The sequence below is a fragment of the Apteryx rowi genome, unplaced genomic scaffold, assembly GCF_003343035.1.
Source record: "Apteryx rowi isolate R43461 unplaced genomic scaffold, aptRow1 scaffold_67, whole genome shotgun sequence".
NCBI lineage: Eukaryota > Metazoa > Chordata > Aves > Apterygiformes > Apterygidae > Apteryx > Apteryx rowi.
Window position 1 is genome coordinate 66,981 of NW_020450949.1, and position 21,421 is coordinate 88,401.

At 41.0% G+C, this 21,421-nt stretch overlaps 1 protein-coding gene across 46 annotated transcripts in view; it reads right to left on the reverse strand.

Moving 5' to 3' along the window:
* Positions 1–21,421, reverse strand: part of SLC45A1 (solute carrier family 45 member 1) — a 104,046-nt gene that overhangs the window by 54,898 nt on the left and 27,727 nt on the right. For 14 of the 46 annotated variants that reach the window (XM_026085538.1, XM_026085531.1, XM_026085530.1 and 11 more), the window contains exons 1-5: positions 21,343–21,421; positions 20,282–20,331; positions 13,543–13,794; positions 12,306–12,451; positions 10,357–10,493 (exon numbers count right to left, since the gene is read on the reverse strand). Coding sequence is in view for 8 of the 46 variants with exons in the window: in XM_026085556.1 (XP_025941341.1) it covers positions 2,375–2,452 (78 nt within the window). In the remaining 38 variants the exon portion in view is untranslated. The other 32 variants (XM_026085556.1, XM_026085527.1, XM_026085528.1 and 29 more) reach the window with 26 other exon arrangements.

Here is a 21,421-nt window from a genome sequence, read left to right on the forward strand (position 1 = left end):
AAGTTCTTTATATGGTATAAAGTATTAATTACTTATGTGGACCATGTCTAGAGACAGCTGCAGGTGCCTTGCCACTAAGAACTCCAAACCATTTAAACACTAACAGCATCAATACTGCAGACAAAACCGAGGGCTCAATGGTATGAGGTCATTGCATTTAGCTTAATTCATAAGAAAGAAACCAGTCACAAGTGTAGTGACTTCTACCTTCTATCTCAGAAGGTAAAGTGGACTGCAATTAACGCAGAACCAGTCAAACAAAGGGATGCTGCCAGCCAGCTTAAGTAGCGATGGCTTAAATGATTAGTAAGGTCAGGTGCAATGTCATAATAGCAGCAGTGACAGGATTCTCCATAGGAAGTAAGTCTGTTGGAAGGTCCTATTGCCTTTATTTCCAGGGCCATTCATCCTTATTAATAGATTATGAACTTTCTGAGTAGAGACCTCTTTTGTTCTGTATTTGCATAGGCCCAACAAAGACCTGGTGAATTAGGCTTGAATGAACTGCTCAAAGACAAAACAGTAAATAATTACATAATTTGATTCTGAAAGGTTACAGACTTTTAAATCTTCCTGCTATAACTACCATCCCCCCCCTTCCCCCCAAGCTGGTTTTCTGTTTAAGACTCATTGCTTGCCTGCAGGTACTGCTGTGCTCTGTCTGCATCTGGGAAAGGAGATAAATATTATCAAGCAATAACTAGAATGGAGAGCAGACTGTACTGTCAGCTGAGCCAATGCAGGTATACCTTGTTATAGTTCCCTCACTTACCACTGTTTACTTGCTAAATAAACTGACCCAAAGAGTCAGTCATTGTAACAAAATGATGTCATGTGTAAAAAGTCTGAACTAGGAACCTCCAATATTCTTTGAACACTTGGGAATAACCCCTGCATTAGTCAGGGAGCAGTAAGTACAAGGTGCCACTGCCTTGGTGACTCATGAACAAAAAAGACTTGGCACCTCTTACAGCTCTGCGTAACCCTCCTTTTTATATTCTTCCGCTACAAGCCAACGTTTCCCAAACCAGGCACATACTATCAGCCTGTCTGTGATCCTGGCTACACCCCTACTAGTCAATGACTCATCCAAGTGCACCCCAAACAATGGGAGTTCCATGATCTGTGTTTCTTCTTGTTCACATGCATCTATCCATTAAACCGGATGTACTTCTGCACTGTATCTCTAACCAGCCAACCCTCATCTGAAGACAATTCAAGTGTTTAAGTTAACCAGCCTGGTCACACACAGCCAGTAAGTATTTTGTCTCAGAATTCATTCCCAATCCCCTGTTAAATCTACTGAATTACAAATACCACATTTCCAATCATGTAGCCTTCCGTGGCTTTGTCAGTGTTTCTGTTAAAAAACAGACCTCAAAACCTGCTATCTTGGGAGAGGCTTCTGAAAGCCTCTCCTTCAAGCAGGAGGCACAGCAGATTAAAGCCAGACCTACCCATAACATCTGGATATTGTGTAAAAGGCACACATCCACCAATTTGTCTCCTACAGGTCTTTACCCTGCAGGAATTGCCAACTGAACTTTTTTAAAGCTTCTAACTCACTTAAAATAAGAACTAAATGCAGCCTAGAGACATCTGCCAGAGTCTGTAGAAAAGCTGGGTCTCTAGAAATGCGGGATGTATGCTACAGTTAAAAGTAAATGAAATTCATAACTTTAAGAACCATACAGGGAAGGAGCTCCTATTATATATAATTACAGTCTAAAATGCACCCAGTCAAGGTTTAAATGAATGTCTCACTGATAAGGTTTAGAAAAGGGGGGTTCAGTTTGAGTTTCATTTTGTTTTGAATAAAGGAAGTCAGAACTGGATTGGGGGGGGGGGGGGAGAAAAAAAAACAGAAAGGAGTCGAGCACAAGATGGTCAACTTCTCCAAAACAGGCACAATGTACAGGGTACTGCTTGAGGCAGGCATGCTCTGTATATGCACCAAGTATTGGTCAAGCAGTAGACAAAATATTCCAGCTAGAATGATACATATTTTCTGCCAATGCAACATTCACCAGGTTATTATTTGTCTCAGTCACCAGATATAGTAGATCTCAATGAACACTCATAAAAATTTATAACTATAAAATGACAATTAACTCAGTAACACTTCCTCTCTAGACAAAACACAAAAACACAGGATTATTCTACCAGCCTTCCTGGTGCCGTACGTCCCTGCATGGATCACTAAGACAACAAAAAGATTGAAACTCTAGTGAGTTCACAACACTCCCAGCAGGCAAGCTTATGCAAGATAACTCCATGCAAGAAACTCTTATGAAAAAAGCAGAACAGAAAAGAGCATGTAGTGTATCATCAAGACAAGCAGAAGCCTTGGCTATGTGAGCTGCAGTTCAAACACCTGATTCTTTGCAAAATGAATGCTCTTGTTTCTTCCCAAATCCATTTTAGGTGCTGGCATTCCATAGGAATCTCCCATTACACTCTTGATACAGTAATGTACCTGGGCCCACTGCAGAGGGAATGTCCATCACCACCTCTGGGAACTACAGCTTAAATGAACAAGCAACAAATACGAATTAAAATTAAAACTCAGTCCCACAGAGCAAGCAGTTTCTTATTTGCTAGCAAGCAACTTCATTTGCTAAATAAATTTTAAATGACCCTCACTACCTGCATGTGCTTTGTGGCTCTTTACAGAGGAGCAGTGACATCTGGCCAACTGTTACGTAGGTATATTGCAGTATCTTGTGAGTCACACATGAGTGAAGCTGCAGTTCCTGCACAGTGCTGATAACCGGTATTTGCTACAGGGATGTGGAAGCAGACTAACAAGGGAGAACAAAAAACAGCTGAGCAATGAATTCCCCCCGATCAGTACACACAGGGCTATATGCATCATTTCCCACTCCAGACAGCGAAGGGAGCCTCTGAGAACTCTAGGCCCTCCATCTCTGGAGGCTGATCATCTTCCATTTTTGCTTTGTATTTGTATGAATCGATTTATTTTCCTCTCTAGTAGCTTTGTGGACTTCAGCTTTTTTTTTTTTTTTTTTTATTAAATCCTTAAGGATGCAGTTAATTAGCCTGACAGTGCTTCAGCTTCATAAAAGCAAACAAAGTTTGACCTCAGGCCTTTGGGTTGTTCACCCTTGATAGACACGAGTGCATTTTAGAAGGGGTTGGAGCAGGCAGATATAGATAGTACACCTTGCCCTTCCAAATTTTGACAAAGCAACAGATGATGAGCTACCCTCACTGACCATTCCTCACAGAACTTTTTCATTACCTTAGTCTCTTTGGTCAATAAGAAACAGAACTGATTTGTCCCCAGAACCACTGGGAGCTAGGTAAGCATTCCAGATTTCCCTCTCAGCATTCCAAGCAGAGAAATCAGCCACAAAGGGTTCTTTCCTTTTCCTCTTAATTAAAAGTTTATACATGGCAATCACCATACATTTTTTGGTATCACCTGGTACAGCTACTGAAGAACCATCTGGGTTAAGCAAGCAGAGGTTGGAGCTATAGAAATTGCCTTACCAGTTCTAAGAAAGACTAACTATAAGAGAGGTTGTGAGGTGAGGATGACATTTCTGAACTTGACACATTTGTCACAGCAAAGGGAAGCCACAAAGAAAACTTAAGCTGCCTACAGTGACAACTCCAGAGGTTGTGGGCTGAGCCCAATACAAATAACTGCACTAACTTCCTATCAGCACTATGATGAAAAATGTCAGTCACTGCCTAAGTACAGAAGGAGGTAGTGTCTCCATTGCCATTAGCAATAAACGAACAGATATACTGGACAAGAAAAAAAGGGTCCATCTAATTCTGTGCCTTGCTTAAAGGAGCTGGCAACATCAGCTTCCTTACAGAAGGATGAAAAAAAAAAAAGTCCTACAGATAACAGCTTTCCTCATAAAGAAAGAGCTAACTTGGCTATCAAGTTTCCTTCCTATCCAAAGTTCCTATCACTTTGAGCTAAGGAGGCAAACAATAGCCACTGCACTCAGTGTCGGAGTGATCCTCTTGGCTTCAAATACCTCTCTCTGCTATGGAACAATCACTGCCAGTAGACTCAGGGCACAGCTTCTTAAAGGTCCAGCTCCCACATCTTCATAATCTTTGTGCATGGCTGAGCCGTTAAGTTTTACAAGCGGGGAAAATTAATCCTCTGGAAAGAACAATCAGCAGGTGATGGGGAGAGAAGAGCTGGGGAGACAAGATCATATGTGGAAGTGCCAATACTTCAAGAATTCCATAATGTGGGTTCTAGAGAACAGCCTCTCTGAACTGCAGATAAGATGCAAGTGGGTGAGAACATGACTCAGTAAGTTGGCTTGTGTCCCCCATTCCACCCACGAGGACTTACCTGTCCTGAAAGAAATTTTTCTGGGAACTGCTGCCACCTAGATATAACGGCGCCTGGTGTTTTAAATAGAGCATTGAAAGATCTGAGCCAAATAAAAGTAAAAATTACTAGTCACAGGTAGCCTTCCTGGGGCTAGAGTCATCCTTTGGGAAGGACTGTGGGCAGGGAGCTCAACATAACTATCAACACAGAGCACTTGCAGGCTTTCCCTGCTGATAAAGCTGGCACTTCCCAGGAGCCAGTGAGGGTCCTCAAAAGCTTGTTAGTGCCTGGGACTCAGGCACTATTCCAAAACCATAGCAGCGTTGGAGAATGTGTGTGGCATGATCTTCCTTTTTCAGTTATATGCAGCTAAAACACAATTGCATTTTCACTGTTTCCACAGAAAAATAGCAGTGCAAGTGACACTTAGCCCTCAGCTTTTCTCTCATTCCTGTTTTCCAGTCTAGTTTCTTCAAAGACAGCAGCCAGATCTAACATATTTAAGAGGAGGGCTAGCCTCTTCTGAATCCTACCCAACCTGAAATACTGGCTTTGTTGGCCAGGGGCCCAGGTGAGGCTGTAACTGTGACACTGTATGCAGTACCTTTGCTTAACCTTTTCCCTCCCATGCTGCCAGAATGTATCTCTGATATTTTGACATCTTAGCAACAAAGAAGCCATATACAACTTTCCCTCCTCCCCCCCGTGGAACACACCTAATATTAATGCTTTGCAGCAACTGCAATCAGTACAATCCCTGCCAAACTCTGAATCAGATGCTAGGTTGCACCTTGCAAGCACTCAGGCTCCCCACCATCCCCAGGTCCAGAGGCTGCTGTGCCAAGTGCCTCCAGCTCCTTGGGGAGGGGCTCAGCAGCACCCTCACCTTTGGCCAAGTGCTTGCTGTGTTCCCCCCCCCTCCTGACTCAACTCAAGAAACAGTCAAGTGAGCAATGTCCTTTTCTCTCTTACTGCTTTGTCCAAACAACACTCTGTAGGATTCCCCCCAAGGATAACTGTGTTCTTTGCACAGACTTACTTTTAAACAGAAAAGTCTGGAACTTCTTGGTAACTTAATATGTTTATAAACATCTCCCTAGCCACGACAATAGCTAGCTGTCTAAAAAAAGGTAAACCAAGTCTTTAAATAAATTATTGGGACATATTATCAGCAACTAAGTCTGGCAGTCGTGAATCTCACCATCTTTAAACACAGTAGCTCCTTACTGAGAAAGATGATGTCTTCTGAAATCATAAGACTGCTTTACTCATCAGAAGAAAACCTGACACTAATAATACATGCAACTCCTCAGTCTATCCTTTTTAGAAGAGAATTTTCAAAAAGTAACTGCTGGGTTTGTTTTAAAGCAAACGACGCACATGCATTCTGGGCAGAGTCATCCAGAAAAATGAAATTCAAGCAAGCTGGACAAGGACATATTCTTAGTGCTTTCTGTTTTCCTGTTTTTAACATGAATAGGATCATAGGACAATTCAAGTTGTGCAGGACCTCAGAAGGTCTCTTATGCAACCTCCTATTCCAGGCACGATCATCGGCCTTGAGGCCAGACCAGGTTGCTTGGGACTTGATCCAGTCTGGTCCTGAAAACTTCCAAGGATGGAGACTGCACAACATCTCTAAGCAACCTGCTCCAATGCTTGACTGCCTCATTGTGAAAACGCCTCTCCTTATAGCCAGTTGCAAATGATAAAATGATCTTTTCGACCACAGAAACTTTTCTTTTCTTGCTCTGGCAGTTTCCTCCTTTTGTTTCTGAACTTTCACAGCAGCATATTCATCTGTCAGACCCCCGTTCTCTCCTACTTGTCTCCTTGTTCCTTTCACACACCCTTTACTTTTCACCTTCACCATGACATCTCCTATGTTTAAAACTGCTTGCTACCTTTTGCTCAGAAATCCTCCTGCAATTTCTTCCTCTCATTCTCTCATTAGTAGACTCCTTAAATCCCCCCTGATCTAAGGAGGCCTGCAGGACCCCTAGGAAGAAAGATCCCATGTCACCTTTTCAGCTTGAATTCATCAGCGTGAGATGAAGGAGGCTCAGGACTATTCCCGCTCTGCAGGAAAATGCATCCAAAAGCAGCACTGGAGTCTCTGCCTTCCTCTCTTCCACAGTACACCACAGGATTGCCCATGAGCTAGCATCACAAAAATCTCTCATAAGCAGACACTGTGAACAGCCAACTAATTTGTTTTCAGATCCTACCCTGAAGACTATTTGACAAAGCAATGTAGATGAAGCCACAACTTCTACTATGAGGCAATACTATCATGACTTCCATGGCACGTGCCAATTTCTACAGAACTTCAGGCAGACGAGAGATGCAGTCCAGCTGTGCAAGTCACCTCTAAAGGAATGCCAGGTGTATTCATATTAGCATATGGAAAATGCTGACAGGCTGCTCCCTCCCCACCACCCAAGGGGAAAAAGAATTCAACTTTACAGCAAAAAGGATTACCGACTGGGATATCCCAGCTAGTTTAAATCTGACTTCAGCAGTCAAGTCTTACATCAGGTGACTCAGGGTTACTCAGCTATCAAGCTGAATTATCAAGCCAGTCCTTTCACTTTGACACCAAGAAATAATGACTCTCATGACATTTCTTCCTATTCGCTTGCTTGCCACATAACACTGTTGATATCTTTGTTACAAAATAAACACCAGCTACCAGAACCTAATTTACATGCAAGCTGTTCCAGCTTCTCTCAAGCATGGATGGCGATGGTTCAGTTTAAGTAATTTACGAGAAACTGTAAATTCAAGTGGTTAAATATGCTTAATGTAATTTGAATGTCACAAAAAACTCTTAGGCACCTCCATTTCTAAAAAAGCAAACTGGCATCTGAACATCCCATACCCTGGAGAATCACATACATCCTGGAGCTTTGAGGCGGGATATAAATCCCTGCTAACTTGTCTGGCCCAACCACCAGGCACTGAATTGAATTACAGACCATTTAGGCTTACAGTTGGGGGTTTTGTCTATTCATGCTCCTCAGAGAGGAAGAGATAACGCTTAAAAGAACATCTCTTCTCTAGGGCTGAGTCTGATTTCTCCCACTGTCCAGAGCAATTTTAAAGCATGTATTGAAGAGCACTAGGAAAAGTGTCAGGTATAGCACAACACTTCTTCAAGAAGGAAAAGGGGAGGGGAGGCAGTATCCCTAGGGGTCCTTGAATATGCTGCAGTGGGGCTGACTACTCAAGACCCATTTTATCCTCACCTGGCAACGTGTTCTAATGCTTTACTGTAAATTTTGTTTTACATCATACACAATTTTTACATAATCCATAATGCTTTACTCAATTCTAGCCCTGTGTACTACCTCTGATAGGGTCCACTAGCAGGCATGAAAGGAAAATGCTTAAGAAATGAGGCAAAGTGATGCTTCTCAGGCATATCCTTCACCTTCTGTCCATCATCTGTTATGGATGCAGCAGTCAGTTCTAATGACATCACGAACAACAGGTTCACCGTTAGCTACCTGCTCTGGTCCTTCCTCTTCCCTTTAACGCAAGGGCTTTCTGGACCGACCCTTCAGAGCCAGCAGGAGCTCACCCTGTGCCCCCTGAGGAGCACCTTTACTGTCCACCCTGGAAGAACACAGGCTGCTTAAAGCCACTCGCTCTTCTGCCATCAGCTGAACTCTGCGGTGAAATGCTAGAGTCTTTAGTTAGACAAACAAGGGCTAACCCTTGAGGAGCATCTGACCAAGTAAAGGAACACAGGTTAGGCTCGCCCCTTATGCCATTTCTGTTTGTTTTTAAACTAACCTGTAACTGACTCACTATATAGACTGATGTAAGAATCTCCAAGCCTAAATACATAAAGAATACCCTCCAACAACCACCAGAAAAATTGCAGAAAAAACAACCAAAAAGCCCCAAACCAACAAACTACCCTGCTAACTGCTAAAGTAAGTCTGTTAGCTGTGCTCCTGCTTACTACTCAAATAGTGCTGGTGCTCCCAGACCTCAGCAGGTGGAACAGGATCCTTAACTACTTACTTAGGGAAAAATACTTCAAAATAAATTCACTGCATGCTCCCCCTAATACAAGCATACACTTTTATTCCTCAGCAATTTCTCTTTACACTGAATGTGCTTAAAGAAGGAGAATAAAAAGGTAAATCAATTAGTCTTTTTCTCCAACCAATAACACAGTCATCACAAACAAGTAATGGATATTTCCATTTCTCAGACGGATTTCTGTAAGAGCAAAGCTACCTAAGCACATCAGCTTGACAGGAACTGTGGAAACATTTCTAAGTAATTTCGCTTACATTTCAGGGAAAATAACTCCTATGGCCTTTACTGGCTTTACAAAGCAGAGGAGCTTCAGTGCGGATAATATAAGCTAGCGCATCTTGGGAAAATCAATGTAAGCCAAGCCTACACAATGCTGAACTCAGAACTGGGAGTTACAACTCAGAAGAGGGATCTCAAAGTCATATGTGACAGCCCTCCAAAATCAACAGCTCAACATGGGGCAGCAGCCAAAAGCAGCCAACAAAATGTCAGGCCTCTTCGGGAAGGATACGGTGAACCAGACAGGGTGGGGCTATGTAAAGCTTTGGCAAGCCCATGTCTGAGTACCACGTGTGGCTCTGGTCTCTGCACCAAGGGTGACATGGCGCAGTTAAGGAAGGCAAAGAGAAAGGTAGCTACAACAATGAAAGGGATGGAGCCTTAGGAGGAGAGACTGAAGAGGCTAGGAGAAGTCTGGAGGAGGTTGCAAGTGTTACGATCAAGGTTTACAAAACCCATAAAGGCAGCAAATAAGCTGAATGTGTAACCTTCACCAGGCATGGTTATTTGCTAGACCCTGCAATATTAGAAGTGGGGGCTCTTGCTGAAACTAGCAGCAAATCAGATTAAAGCAGATAAAAGAAAACACTTTACAAAGTGACCAGGGAACTGCCAGAGTTTGCTGCCACCAGTGGTTGTAGAGGCAGCCACACTCAGCAGGTTCAAAATGGGGCTAGATAAACTCACAGGCAATAGATCTGTAACCAGAAACTACAGGACCAGGTATGGACATACCCGCTGACAACCCTGATACGGCAGCTGTGGCTGCTGGGGGAACACGGGGCAATGTACCATAAAACGTGGCCAGGTTTGCAAGTTTTCCTCAAAGTAGCCTTTCCTATTGCTCCCACAGGAGTCAGACTGCTGGCCTAGATGGACCTTTGGTCTGACCTGTCAGGAATTTCTCATGTTATTTTTATTCCCACATAAAAATCTCTCAGCTTTAGTTTAATCCACAGAGAGACAGAAAATTCAAATTCAAAACTTCAATTTGTACACTGTCTCAATACTCATTTAAAAAAAACCACTGATTCTGAATGGATATTACTTCCATTACACATGCTTCTCAAATATCTTTGTTTTCCACTGAAACATGGGCTATCACTTGAGAGCCAGCCAGCTGACATCAGGAGACAATGCAGATGAACTGCTGTCAGCTATCGCACTGGCATACAATACCATTCTGAGGGACAAGGAGAACAATTCTTCATGTGTTTACTATGAATGTACCAGAGCTCATCACTGGCACTTGTTTTGTGTTGAAGACAAGCAAATAAGCAAGCAAATGCTCTCATATACAGTGAGCAGCTTGGGAAAGTGTTAAAAAAATTTTGGGGAGTACTGTGCACACACACACACACACACCTCGGTATGTGTGCACTTCTGCATGCAAAGCTTATTTTTGAAGTTATAACAAGAGGATTTAAGAGAAATGATGTTCCCGTCACCAGAATACCTGGCCTCCAGATAATCCTGAAGTTCTCAATCAATATACAGACAGCATCTTTCCATACTAGAGTGAAGGGACACTAAGGTAGCTTGAAGATAAGACCTGTATTGCTAGAAACCATATCACAGCAAAAATTTCATGAAAGCATTATTTTGAAACTAGTGCTTCCAGGAAGACCAGAAAACTTGCGAGATCACACCAGGATTACAAAGAGCTTGTCTGCCAAGTCTGAGATTGAGTCACATACCTTTGCTTCCCCAAAAGACTATTTTGATAGCAGACTTTGTTCAGCTTGCTTACAGATTTGCAGATCATTTTTTAACTTGTCAAAACATATGCCAGGCATGTGTGCAGCAGCCAGATAACTTATCATTTAAGTAATTTCTGAAAACAACATGCAGAAACAAACATTTAATACAGATGATTATCACTTATACTTTGATTTTGGCTTCATACTACTATCTTTACATCATTGTATTTAATTACACTCCACATTTCCTTCATGATTCATCATTGCATAACAAACTAAGATAGGTGCTTTATGGGTGTGTTGCAGGTTTGCACAATTAACAGAGTCTATTGGACTGGAAATGACGATTTGTATTAACTGAAAAGATCATGTGGCTGCATAGTTTGTGGGTGTTGGTTTATTAGAATTGAAAGTGCCAATTAGAGAAGGAGAAAACAAAGACAAACTCATTATGTTTTAAAGAGAAGTACCTATGACTTCCTGGAAATGTTAAAGTTTATCTGGAATAGGATTCCCAGGTGCTAAATTACAAAGAAATATTATTCTTCCTGTATTTATGAGCTCATAGGAGTGGCAAAGGAGGAGGAAGCACAGAGGACAGAGGGATAACAAAACACTGAGAATGACCCAGGAATGGAAAGGGAGATTAATTTTGATACCAAGGCCACCTCAACCAGCACCCCACTTGCCTGGCAAATTTTTCTATTCCTGAGGGCCAGGCACATCTGTCACAGAAACTGCAGTGTGCTGTACTGGCTTACCAATGACCAGCAGCTCTCTCCTCACTGTATAAAGACTCTTAGCAGTCTGGAAGTAAGAGAAGATGTTTCCATGAAGAAATTCTAGCTCCCAAACTTCTAGTGATTGTATTGATTAAAGAAGGGAGTGTGGTCTCAAGACTACAGCAACTTCTGGACTCCTAGAAGCTGCTCTTGGCCGTGCCACAAGCCACATGTATGCGACCTTGCCACCCCAGGCCTCACCTCACTTATCTTTCTGCAAAGCTACTTCCAACTCCACAATAGGAATACTTCCCACACATATATGCTTTTTTCCTCCCCATATTTTAAGCTCAACAGCAAATTCAGTTCAATCATACTTAACTCGTCGCATGTACTTTCAACAGCTCAAACTCATCACAACAAATCCACATAAAAAAACGTAAAACTCAAATGTCCCCAAACTAAATAAAAGTTATACATTTGACTACAGTACTCACAGCAAGTTGATCAATAATTAGGTGATTAGGTGATGTTTATGGCAAAACAAACACCAGAAAACTGAAGTAGTTAAAATAGTTAAAATCAAAGATGTGATTAAAAACTCCTGATATTTAGTCATTCCAAGAAACCCTCATTTGGATTTGCCCCTCAAATCAAGTGTAAAATATTTCCTTTTTTTTTTTTTTTTTTGGTAATACACTTAAAAACAAAATTGCCTTAACTTAATTATCCCTTGTAAATTTCTTAAGTTTAAACATAGATGGGAATTCAAGTCAGGGTTTGAAAAGGTACTTGATATCATTCAATATAGCATATCAAAGGAAGATAAAGTATTTTTTAGTTTTCTTTCTGGAAAAAATAGAATCAGGTTATTCCCTTAATTTGTGTTTTTATAATTCCATCCATGTTTATTAAGGTCTGAAAATGCTAAACGCAATAGACTAAGACGCTCCAAGTGCTCATGCTTCTCACTTCTACAAGCAGATTATTATTTCTATAGCAATGCCAGTATTGTTAAGTTCTGGTTCACCTTTTTGCCAGACTCCACTGTAGATCCAGTACATGTAATACATTAAAATAAGAAGTGCACATGACATAGAAATGCTTTCATAAGAACATAATAAAGTAATGCAATCTATTGCAATTATGGGCAAAGGCATCTCACTGTCAGGACTTCCACTAACTGCCCATCAACACATCCCCAGCCTTGCCCTCCACGCTCACCTGCATTGGTGACAGCTGGAAATTCCAGCAACTGCCACAAGGTTTGGGAATATGGACCGGGCACAAGAGTTCACCCTGCAATATTTCTCAATGACTTGAAAGAACTGTGTGGATACTGGATGCAAGAGTAAGATGAAACTCATTTTCTGTCCAAAGAAATCAGACCGGAATGAAGTTAGTAAAGCAAACACTAAAAATCCCAGAACAAAAATGGGAGACAAGCTAGTAGATACAAAAGACTGTGAAATATTGTGCAAAAGGTTTGTTGCGAATTACTGTGACCACACCATTTTTTTTTCTCCTTGCAGCCAAAATTGCTACGCACAAGTATTCTAAGCAGTAAGAACTCTTTGTCTTATACAAACACAAATACATATATATGCATGCACACATTTATGCATATACACATGCATGTGTATATAAATATTCATATAGTACCAATGTTTAAGAGTGAAAAGGCATTCTGATACCTCCATTTCTAAGATGCCCAATTTGAAATGATTTAAGGTAGCCTGATTTTAAAGATGTGACCTTAGTTTCTTCTCCAAACCTCAAAAAGGTTACTTATGTCACATATATATAACCTGAAATAGAGACAGGGGACAAGAGACACCAACTTTTAAAAATATTTTTAAATAAATACTTTAAATATCAGCTATTCAATTCCACATGCAGACACAGGTAAAGACCTCAAATTCAGAGATGTTGATTAATCTTTTTTCCAGCAAAATCATTAGGTCCTACAGTGCTCAGCTTCTCAGAAAAATGTGTGTTTTATTAGTACGCATAAAGATGTACTTAGGTAACTAAACTTCAGGCTCTGGAGTTAAAAATATCATTCATAAATAGTAAAAACATATCATAATTTGTCATGACAAGAAACAGAACCAAGTCCAACAGCACAGACTCACTTTGATGGGGATGTCTATAGCAAAGGATCAGCAATAAAAATACAAACACACATCTCAAAATAAAAATGGTCAGCAGACTGTTGTGTACCCTTCCCCATTCCCTATTTAGGCAGAATCTCAAATACGAATAAAATTAACTTCATACTGTTTGGGAGTCAAGTTACTGAACTATTAATTTCTACAATGATACACTTGAACTGTTTTCCAAGTACTCTGCGTGTGTGTGTGTGTGTTTTTAATATTTCAGCTGAAATTACTGGCTCAGAATGAGAACTAGCTGATCTTTACCCCCATCAAAGTCGTCTTCCTGCTTGATCTACTCTTACCTCCTTGTCTGACCAAACGCAGGCCTCTTCTCACACTGTTCCACGCTCGAATCTCGAAAAATTTATCGAATCTCAAAAAATTTATCGAATCTCCTTCCTCTGCTTTCGAAGAGCTCCTAAAAACTCAGCTGATACATAAGGCACTCCAAGTTTCCCTGGGTTATTTTTCAGTGGCATGGTATATTTCTAGGCTGTCAGCTTTACTTACTATTTATTTTGTACAGATCATCAGCCGCACCCATTGATGATACTCTGTAAGTAAATGATTTTATCAAAAGAGTAGGCCATGGTATTTTGTTTAATAGATAAAAATGATAGAGCAAGACACAGGCAAGGCAAAGAAAAAGCAAAGCACTGACTAGTACCATTCTTCTCAATCTCAATTAAGTCTGCTACCCAACTATGAAGACTTTGCAAGATTGAGGACATCTAGACTTTCCAGTACAAACTACCCAACCACTACAGGTGCTGAAAATATTTTGTTATTCCCAAGAGCTCCTGCTCCACCTTGAAGAACATGGATTTGACCACAGCAATCCATTCATCTCAGACTGGGCATGCAATATGTTGGGCCTGAAGATCAACTCAATGGACATATACCCTCAGCACCACATGCTGCAGTGCACCAGATCACCTGGGACTGGCTCCTTCCACTGACAGCCAGCAAGACCTGATTCAAACCCCTTATCTTGGTGACTTTGATAGACCTCAAATTAATAAACTTAAACTTGTGCAAGGACCAGTTCAGAGGCCCCTGTATCAGAAATATTCTTTGCAAGGAACAAAACAGTGGAAACCTCAAAGATAAGAAATGCTAAAGTTATATCTACATAATGTTTTGCAGCTTTCAGGTGCATGCTAACTTTGGCCATTTAGCAAAGCCAACTTGCAAGGCAGAGTATAATACCTCAAGTTAAGCACTATGCCACTACTCACAGCTTCAAGTCGTTTTGAAGCACAGTCACCACAAGCCTATGTCTACCTGCAAAATACTGTGTGAATACATCCCATGGTTCTAGGTTCATGGTTTTAGATTACATGCAAGGAAGGCATCCATGTATGTAGTGAGATCATCATGGCAGAAAAAGCACACTGAAAAAATAAATAGTGAAGTAGAAAGGTAAAACAAAGATGATAGAACAAGGCAACAGAATACATGTGTTTTGAAAGGATGAAAAGGAACTTTAGCCATGGGTAGTCTCCAGGAACTTCCCCCAGACTGTCATTAAGCAAAACACCATAATTCTGCAAAACACTATACCTAAAGGGCATAAAAACATACACACTGAACTAATCAGCTGACAGCAAGCCCTCTGGTTCTATAAAGAGGGAGATGAGAAGCAACAGGGCAGTTAAACAAGGATTTGAGTCAGCTCCTCTGTTTCTACTGATCCTGATAACATCCTTCATTGGAAAGCCTCAACACTGCCCTAAAAGCATCCTCTGTTTGGACTAATCTAATACGGATTAAGTAAATTCCAGGGAGAACAGTATTCCACTAGGGTATTATAATCATGAAGCTAGGCTTTCTGATGACCAGCTTACCTGCCTAAAATCAAGAATGAAATCAGCCTAGGAGCACTGTACAAAACGTCTACATCAGCAGTATAAATGTGACATTCCTGTGAAGCATTCAAATAATACGGGATGGATGGTAAAAAATAGATGTGGCTGTGGCCATTTCTGGGAAACCCAAGTGTGAACAAGAAGCTATTTTTAATTTATCAAGCCCATTCCGGTCTAGGCTGTTACAGAATCGGTGTCAATCTTTGTGTCCTTTTTTGATCTCTTTCCTCACTCAGCTTATGCTTATGTGCTGAAAAAGTCTGAGCACATGATTACCCCATCCAGGCAGCATGCCTTTGAAATGGCTTTTTAATCTAGACTCTCCACTCCCTGACAGACTGACTTTTGCAGTATGTCTGTATTTGCTGTCTAGACACTTGCATATGCTAACCTCTAATTTAGCCCTCCTTTACTGACCCATGAGTTTCCTCCCTTCTGTGGGTCTTCTGGATAGACTGGAAATGCAACACACTCATTCTGCCCTATACCTGCCTCATGTAACTGCATTCATACAAATCTGACCAGTGAAGTAAGCATATGTTCCTCATTTACAGCCACAGTGAATCCTAACACTAGAATAATTTTGTAGCTCTCTCCTAATGCTGTCCCCTTCTGAACTGGCTCGAAAATCAAGGAACAGCACAGTCCTCCCCTGGAAGGACTCAGGACACATCTGTTTAGAGAGGAACCTGAGCTGAATCTTATGAGCAGAATTAAATCACTCTGTATTCAGTTTTTACAGGCAGAAAACAATGGAAGAGTCTGACTGATTAAATGAAAGGAAGAGCAAAATACAGACATACCCTAAGAACAGCCATACTGGCTCAAATCCAAGGTCCATATAACCCAATTTTGCATCTAGCATAGAAAAAAAACTCCAGATGTTTAGAGCAGAGGGCAATGTCCTTTCCCATCTCGCAGAAGTGTGATATAAGGCACTTTCTCTACAACCTTAATGGATTTTTCTTTCATCAGTCTCTCTGTGACTGCTTTTCAAACCCATGTAAAACTTCTGGCATCTGCAGCATCCAGACAGAGATGCAATCAAGGTACACAGATGAGAGCTCACAAAAGCCATTTTGTACTTCCACTTTTGATAGTACGTTTGCATCACAAACCACTTCCATATGCCTGAAGCATAAAAGATTTGCTATCGCTGTCAGTTTCTGCAGATGACTTAAGAGGCAAATTAAAGTTATCCAATTGCTTTAAAGTCTTGTATTAGGGCGAATTCATACAAAGCCTGAGTAATGGGCCCTGTATAAGCCTGAATTTCAGCATCAGGTCTGCACAGTAGCCTATTGTTGCCATTATAATCCAAGAGTCTGCACTGCTGACCTATGGATACGCGCTACTCACAAACTCATTGTTTCTGCCCCTTCCTTGCAAAACTGCATGTATTTCTCTACCCCACAGTACTCCAGACAGTACAACATCCCCCTGCACAGCAAGAATTGAAAAAGTAAAGTGTAACTACTTGTAATTTGGGCAATATAGCTTATGAATCAGCACATGAACTTTCAACTGCTACACTATACACTCTGATTTACCATCAGCTCAACGAGACTAATGATTCTAATGAGTTCTGTATGCATTATGATTTCCCTCAAATCAATAGATGCTCCAGCTGACTTCCCTTGCTTCAAGGTGATAATGTTCAAAACTCCAGGTAATTAAGATTTTTATTATTTGTTATTTTGTTTACATTCTCATAATGCATGCATCACTATACTGAGAGAATACCACACAGACTTCTTAATCTCAATATTCATACGCAGATCCACTCTGTCAGATATTATAAAGCAGAACACAAGATAAGGACCTGAATAAGATATATGAAATTAACCTGTATAATGACCACACACAATTTAACTTCTACTGTGCGCATCTTGATTCTGCTTGAGGTAGAGGCTGTGATTTTTTTGGAGGTAGATAACAGGAACATGACAACTGATTTTAGGAGGTCAGGATATAAGCAAAGGCAGATGTGCTGAATTTTAATCTGTTGAATAATGATAGATTTCAGAACTTTTTATGATGGAAAGATTTATTCATAGACCACCTTCTGCACTGCTTTTTGCCTGTTTTGCTTTTCCCAACCATTCTCTCACTAAAGGGCCCATAAAGGCTACATTTGAAATAACTAAAGTGAGAGATTGTCTCGGCTCTGTAGAAGCACCTCTAGAGGTGCTGTAAAAGTGTATCTATGCCACCCTCATTTGCATAACTAGTGATGCAAAAACTACCATCACATCAACCAAGTAATATTTTGTTTACCTCTCTTCAGAAAAGTTTTTCCTCTCTGATGACTTAGCACAATTACTTTTTCTAGTCATTAACAAGGCAGGAAAGAAGTGTCTAAGCTACTTACTCCCATTTAGGCAATCCAACCTGAGGCATGCTTACCTGAAAACAGGGAGGGGGACGGACAAATATGCTTCCTGCTCATGAGCAGCTTCCATAAATCAGTAGGATTAAGAAATATAAAACAGTAGCTACTGTAAAACAAAGTTATTGTTTATAGAAGCTGGATCACCAAAAAAGTCATGACATAATCTACAAAATGAATGCATAAGAGCTCATCTGACATCCTCTATTTTAAAAAAAGATTTTTTTTTAAACTTCCTGTGTTAGTCTTTCAGCGGGAAGTTCTACTTTTGTCATTTTGTACCTTCCTAAAAAGACTTTGCCTTTTGCTTCTCCAGCAGGTGCTCACATTTATGACTCTATCCTCCCAAGACAAACAGAAATAGCAACTGAAAATTTTAAGTGTTGAACACCTGGAAAACGGGAAATATCTTGGGAGCCAGGATCATTAAAAGTACTGCAAAGTAAGCTTGAAATAGGACAACTCTGATCAAAGCACTTCCAACATCATAGTGATTCCACGCTGCAGCATGAATGGGAGTCCAATTTTTTTTTTTCCCCCCACAAAATTCAGACGTTTTATTTATTATATGCAGACAAATCTGTTATCCATCTCTAAAACAGGGCACAGGAGAGATTTAAAGCTTCTTGTAATAGTACGTAAGCCGCTTTTTAGCGGACCTGTTATTAACTAGTATTAACCAAACAGGATGTCCAAGATTATTTACAAGTTAGTTTTTAGGGCAATTATCAAATTGCAAAGAGTGATTTACCCATGCCTACAGAATTATGAGGCAATTTAAGAGTCCCGAAATAACTTCATATTGCAAAGAAGGGGCAAAAACAACAATGTAACTGTCAGCAGAGAATTCAATTTCCTTTGTGCACAAGTCACCACAAAAACTATTAAAGGATATTAAACTATTATCAACTATTAAAAGGATATCAATACTTAATACTGTTTTACTTCCGCAGTATGTTCCAACAGTAAGTGGCACCATTACTAAATATCTTTATTCAGTATAACGATCAGAAGCTTAAGGCAATGGGGTTTCAGTGAATACAGGCCTTAAAGTCACTTAACAATAACAGAAAAATTCAGTGCCATTATTTGCACCTAATCTAACTCCTAAATTAACTACCAGAGCAAAAGTAGGCCTGCTGACAGAAGTACAGAGGCATAGGATAACATCTCCAGAGACAGCCAGAATGACTTTTTCCTGGCCCAAAGCTTCTCAGGCACAAGCAAGTTAAAAAGCCAAACAGCTATTATTCCTTGAGGTCCACCAAAGCTGGCATGGTAGTAGTTTGTTCTACTGAAGTCATGTCAACACTCTGAAGTGCATTTTAAAACAAGTTTATCCCTTGTATTCAGTCATAATAACATTTAGGACTATTAGCACCATCAGCAAGTATGTACATAACACACTAGAATTCGGAAAAAACAACAAACAGACTTTCTGCTCACCACATATATGCCAACAGACAATTTAGTTCTTAATGTTAAATTTAAAATGACCCATTCTGCATCTGCAGCTCATCCACAAAAAGCACTGAATCACTTAAAGCTTTCCTGCCCAGAGCAACACAAGTACAGCAAAGCATTTGGAAGAAGTCTGAGAGCATACAGTTCAGTGCAAGCCATCAGCACTAGCTGCCACCCCCTCTAAAACATGCATCCAGAGCACAAAATAGTGCAGAACCTCACTATAATGCAGTATGTCATAATTCACCAGAAAGACGAAACCCTACTTATATGCTCTCCTCCTTTCTTTTGACACGCTCCCTTATATTCCTTTCATTTCTCATCTGTTTACATATGCAGCTGATTTTAGAGGACCTCTTCATTATTTCTCACATGCGTGCATCTATCTAAAGGGAAAAAAAAAAACCCTTTCTCCTACTTCTTATTCCTTCCCTTTTCTCCTCACATCACATTCACTTATACAGCAATACAGCAGTTCTCATAGTACAGATATGTAATAGCAGGGCTTTCTGTCACTAAGAACAAAAGCAGATAGGGGGCTTTAATCAGAGGTCAGTAGAAACCCTCAAAAGAAGAGGCAGGAGAGGTCGACAGCAGACATGCATGAGCTAGTGCAAAAGCACAAAGGAAAACAAATGCAGCTATGAAAGGAAATCAGACGTTCTTCCTTCTTGGAAATATTTCTAACTATTCTAGTTCAAAAAGTATAACGGACACATTTTGTTAATCCTATCGTTGGCTGTCATTGGTGCCAGAAATATTAGCATCCCATACTGGCATTTCTTTATCCAACAAAGAAATGACTGCATTGTACAGCAAAACTGATTAAAAAAAAAAACGGGTGCACACAGGTTTTACCACAGTAAACAGTATTGCCTACAAATGCTCACAAAACACGGTTTTTGCACAACACCCTTCATCTGAGAACCCCACCGTTCTAGCCACTACAGTTTCGTACCAGGAATGCTAACTCTAGACCCAAAATACACTGACATGGCTGTGACAACTCACATAGGATTATCAGCCTCAAGATTCCCAATAAATCACTGCACATGAAGATGGATTTATCTCAACATAAAGCTTTGGAAAGAGGATGTCCACAGTAGCAATTCTTCAACAATGATTTTTTTTTTTTCCTTTTGGTAATACTGAAGGACAAATCTTCAGTGGGACTGCAAAATACTTCAACTCCACATGGCTTATGGCAAGAACTAGCTCCAATTTATTCCTCAAATAAAGGCATTGCTATCATTAAAAAAAAAAAGTAAGCATACTATCTTCAGAGAGAAGAACACAAGAGAAAGTAGTAACACTTCTCACCAGATTAAATGGATGGGTAGCATAAGGTTTCAGCGTCTTTCCTGGATCTCCTTGTTACAAGCAGTTTGTTTCAGCGGAGGGGGAAGAGAGAAGAAAAAAAAAAAGTGAGCTAGAGAGCACACTCTGGTGGCTAAATAACCAGGATCAAAACGCAGCTGCACTGTAGATATCTGGGAAGATCACAGATAACTAGGTTAAGTAATGTAAGAAGGCAAAAATGCCTTCACTTCCCCTGCCCCTAATAATAATTGGGGAAAGCATTCTCCTGGAAACACTTTTGAAGCGGGATGAATCAATTTAAAACCTATCTACCCAAAATAATCAGTACGACACACGCAGAATGTTTCGTGAAGTTTCATCTCATGCAAGGCTGTGTTTAATAGTTGGCCAGATTCACAAGAAATCAGAAACAGTACCTGAACAGATCACAAGATAGGGGAAAAAATAAGCTGCCCCCACCACCTCATGGGTAAATAGAGACCCAGTGTCAAAGGGAAAAACACAAGTGTGTGTGTGAGGGCAATCAATGCACATTAAGATGACTTCATCAGGAAAAAGCAAGCACAGATCACGAGGGTGCGGGTAAGAAATGAAACGCTGGTGAATCAGCTGTTTGCTTAGTGAAGCCTACCACCACAGTGTTATTGCCAGAGGGAAAGCTTGTATCTGGAGCTTTTTAATCAACACCCGTTTGATAACCTCTGCTTGAAAGGGTGGCACTGCCACTTCCTAATAAGCCAGGAACTACATGTTTCTTTCCACATTTCTGCAGAGAAAATGTGCAAGTCTGACAGAAATTAAAGAACTCCCTAAAAATGCAGCATCTGAAAAGCAAGTGTTATTTCTGTACAAGCTGTTACGGTACAAACGCCACCCCCGGTTCGGGTTTGTTACCCAGGTGCCTTACAGGAGGGGATCACCTGCTTGCCAGGGAGCAAGTCACTCCCGGGCGTTTTTCTCTGCGCACACACGCTCCCCACCACAGGCAGTTGCGGCACCGCCAGGCCGCAGGGCGGCGGCGGGGGGGGGAGGCCAGGTCTTCGCCGCGCACACCGACTTACCGCGGCCAGGGACCGCCCGGCGAGCACACCACGGCGGCACCCGCAGGCGCCCGGCCGCCTCTCGCACCGGCGTGCTCAC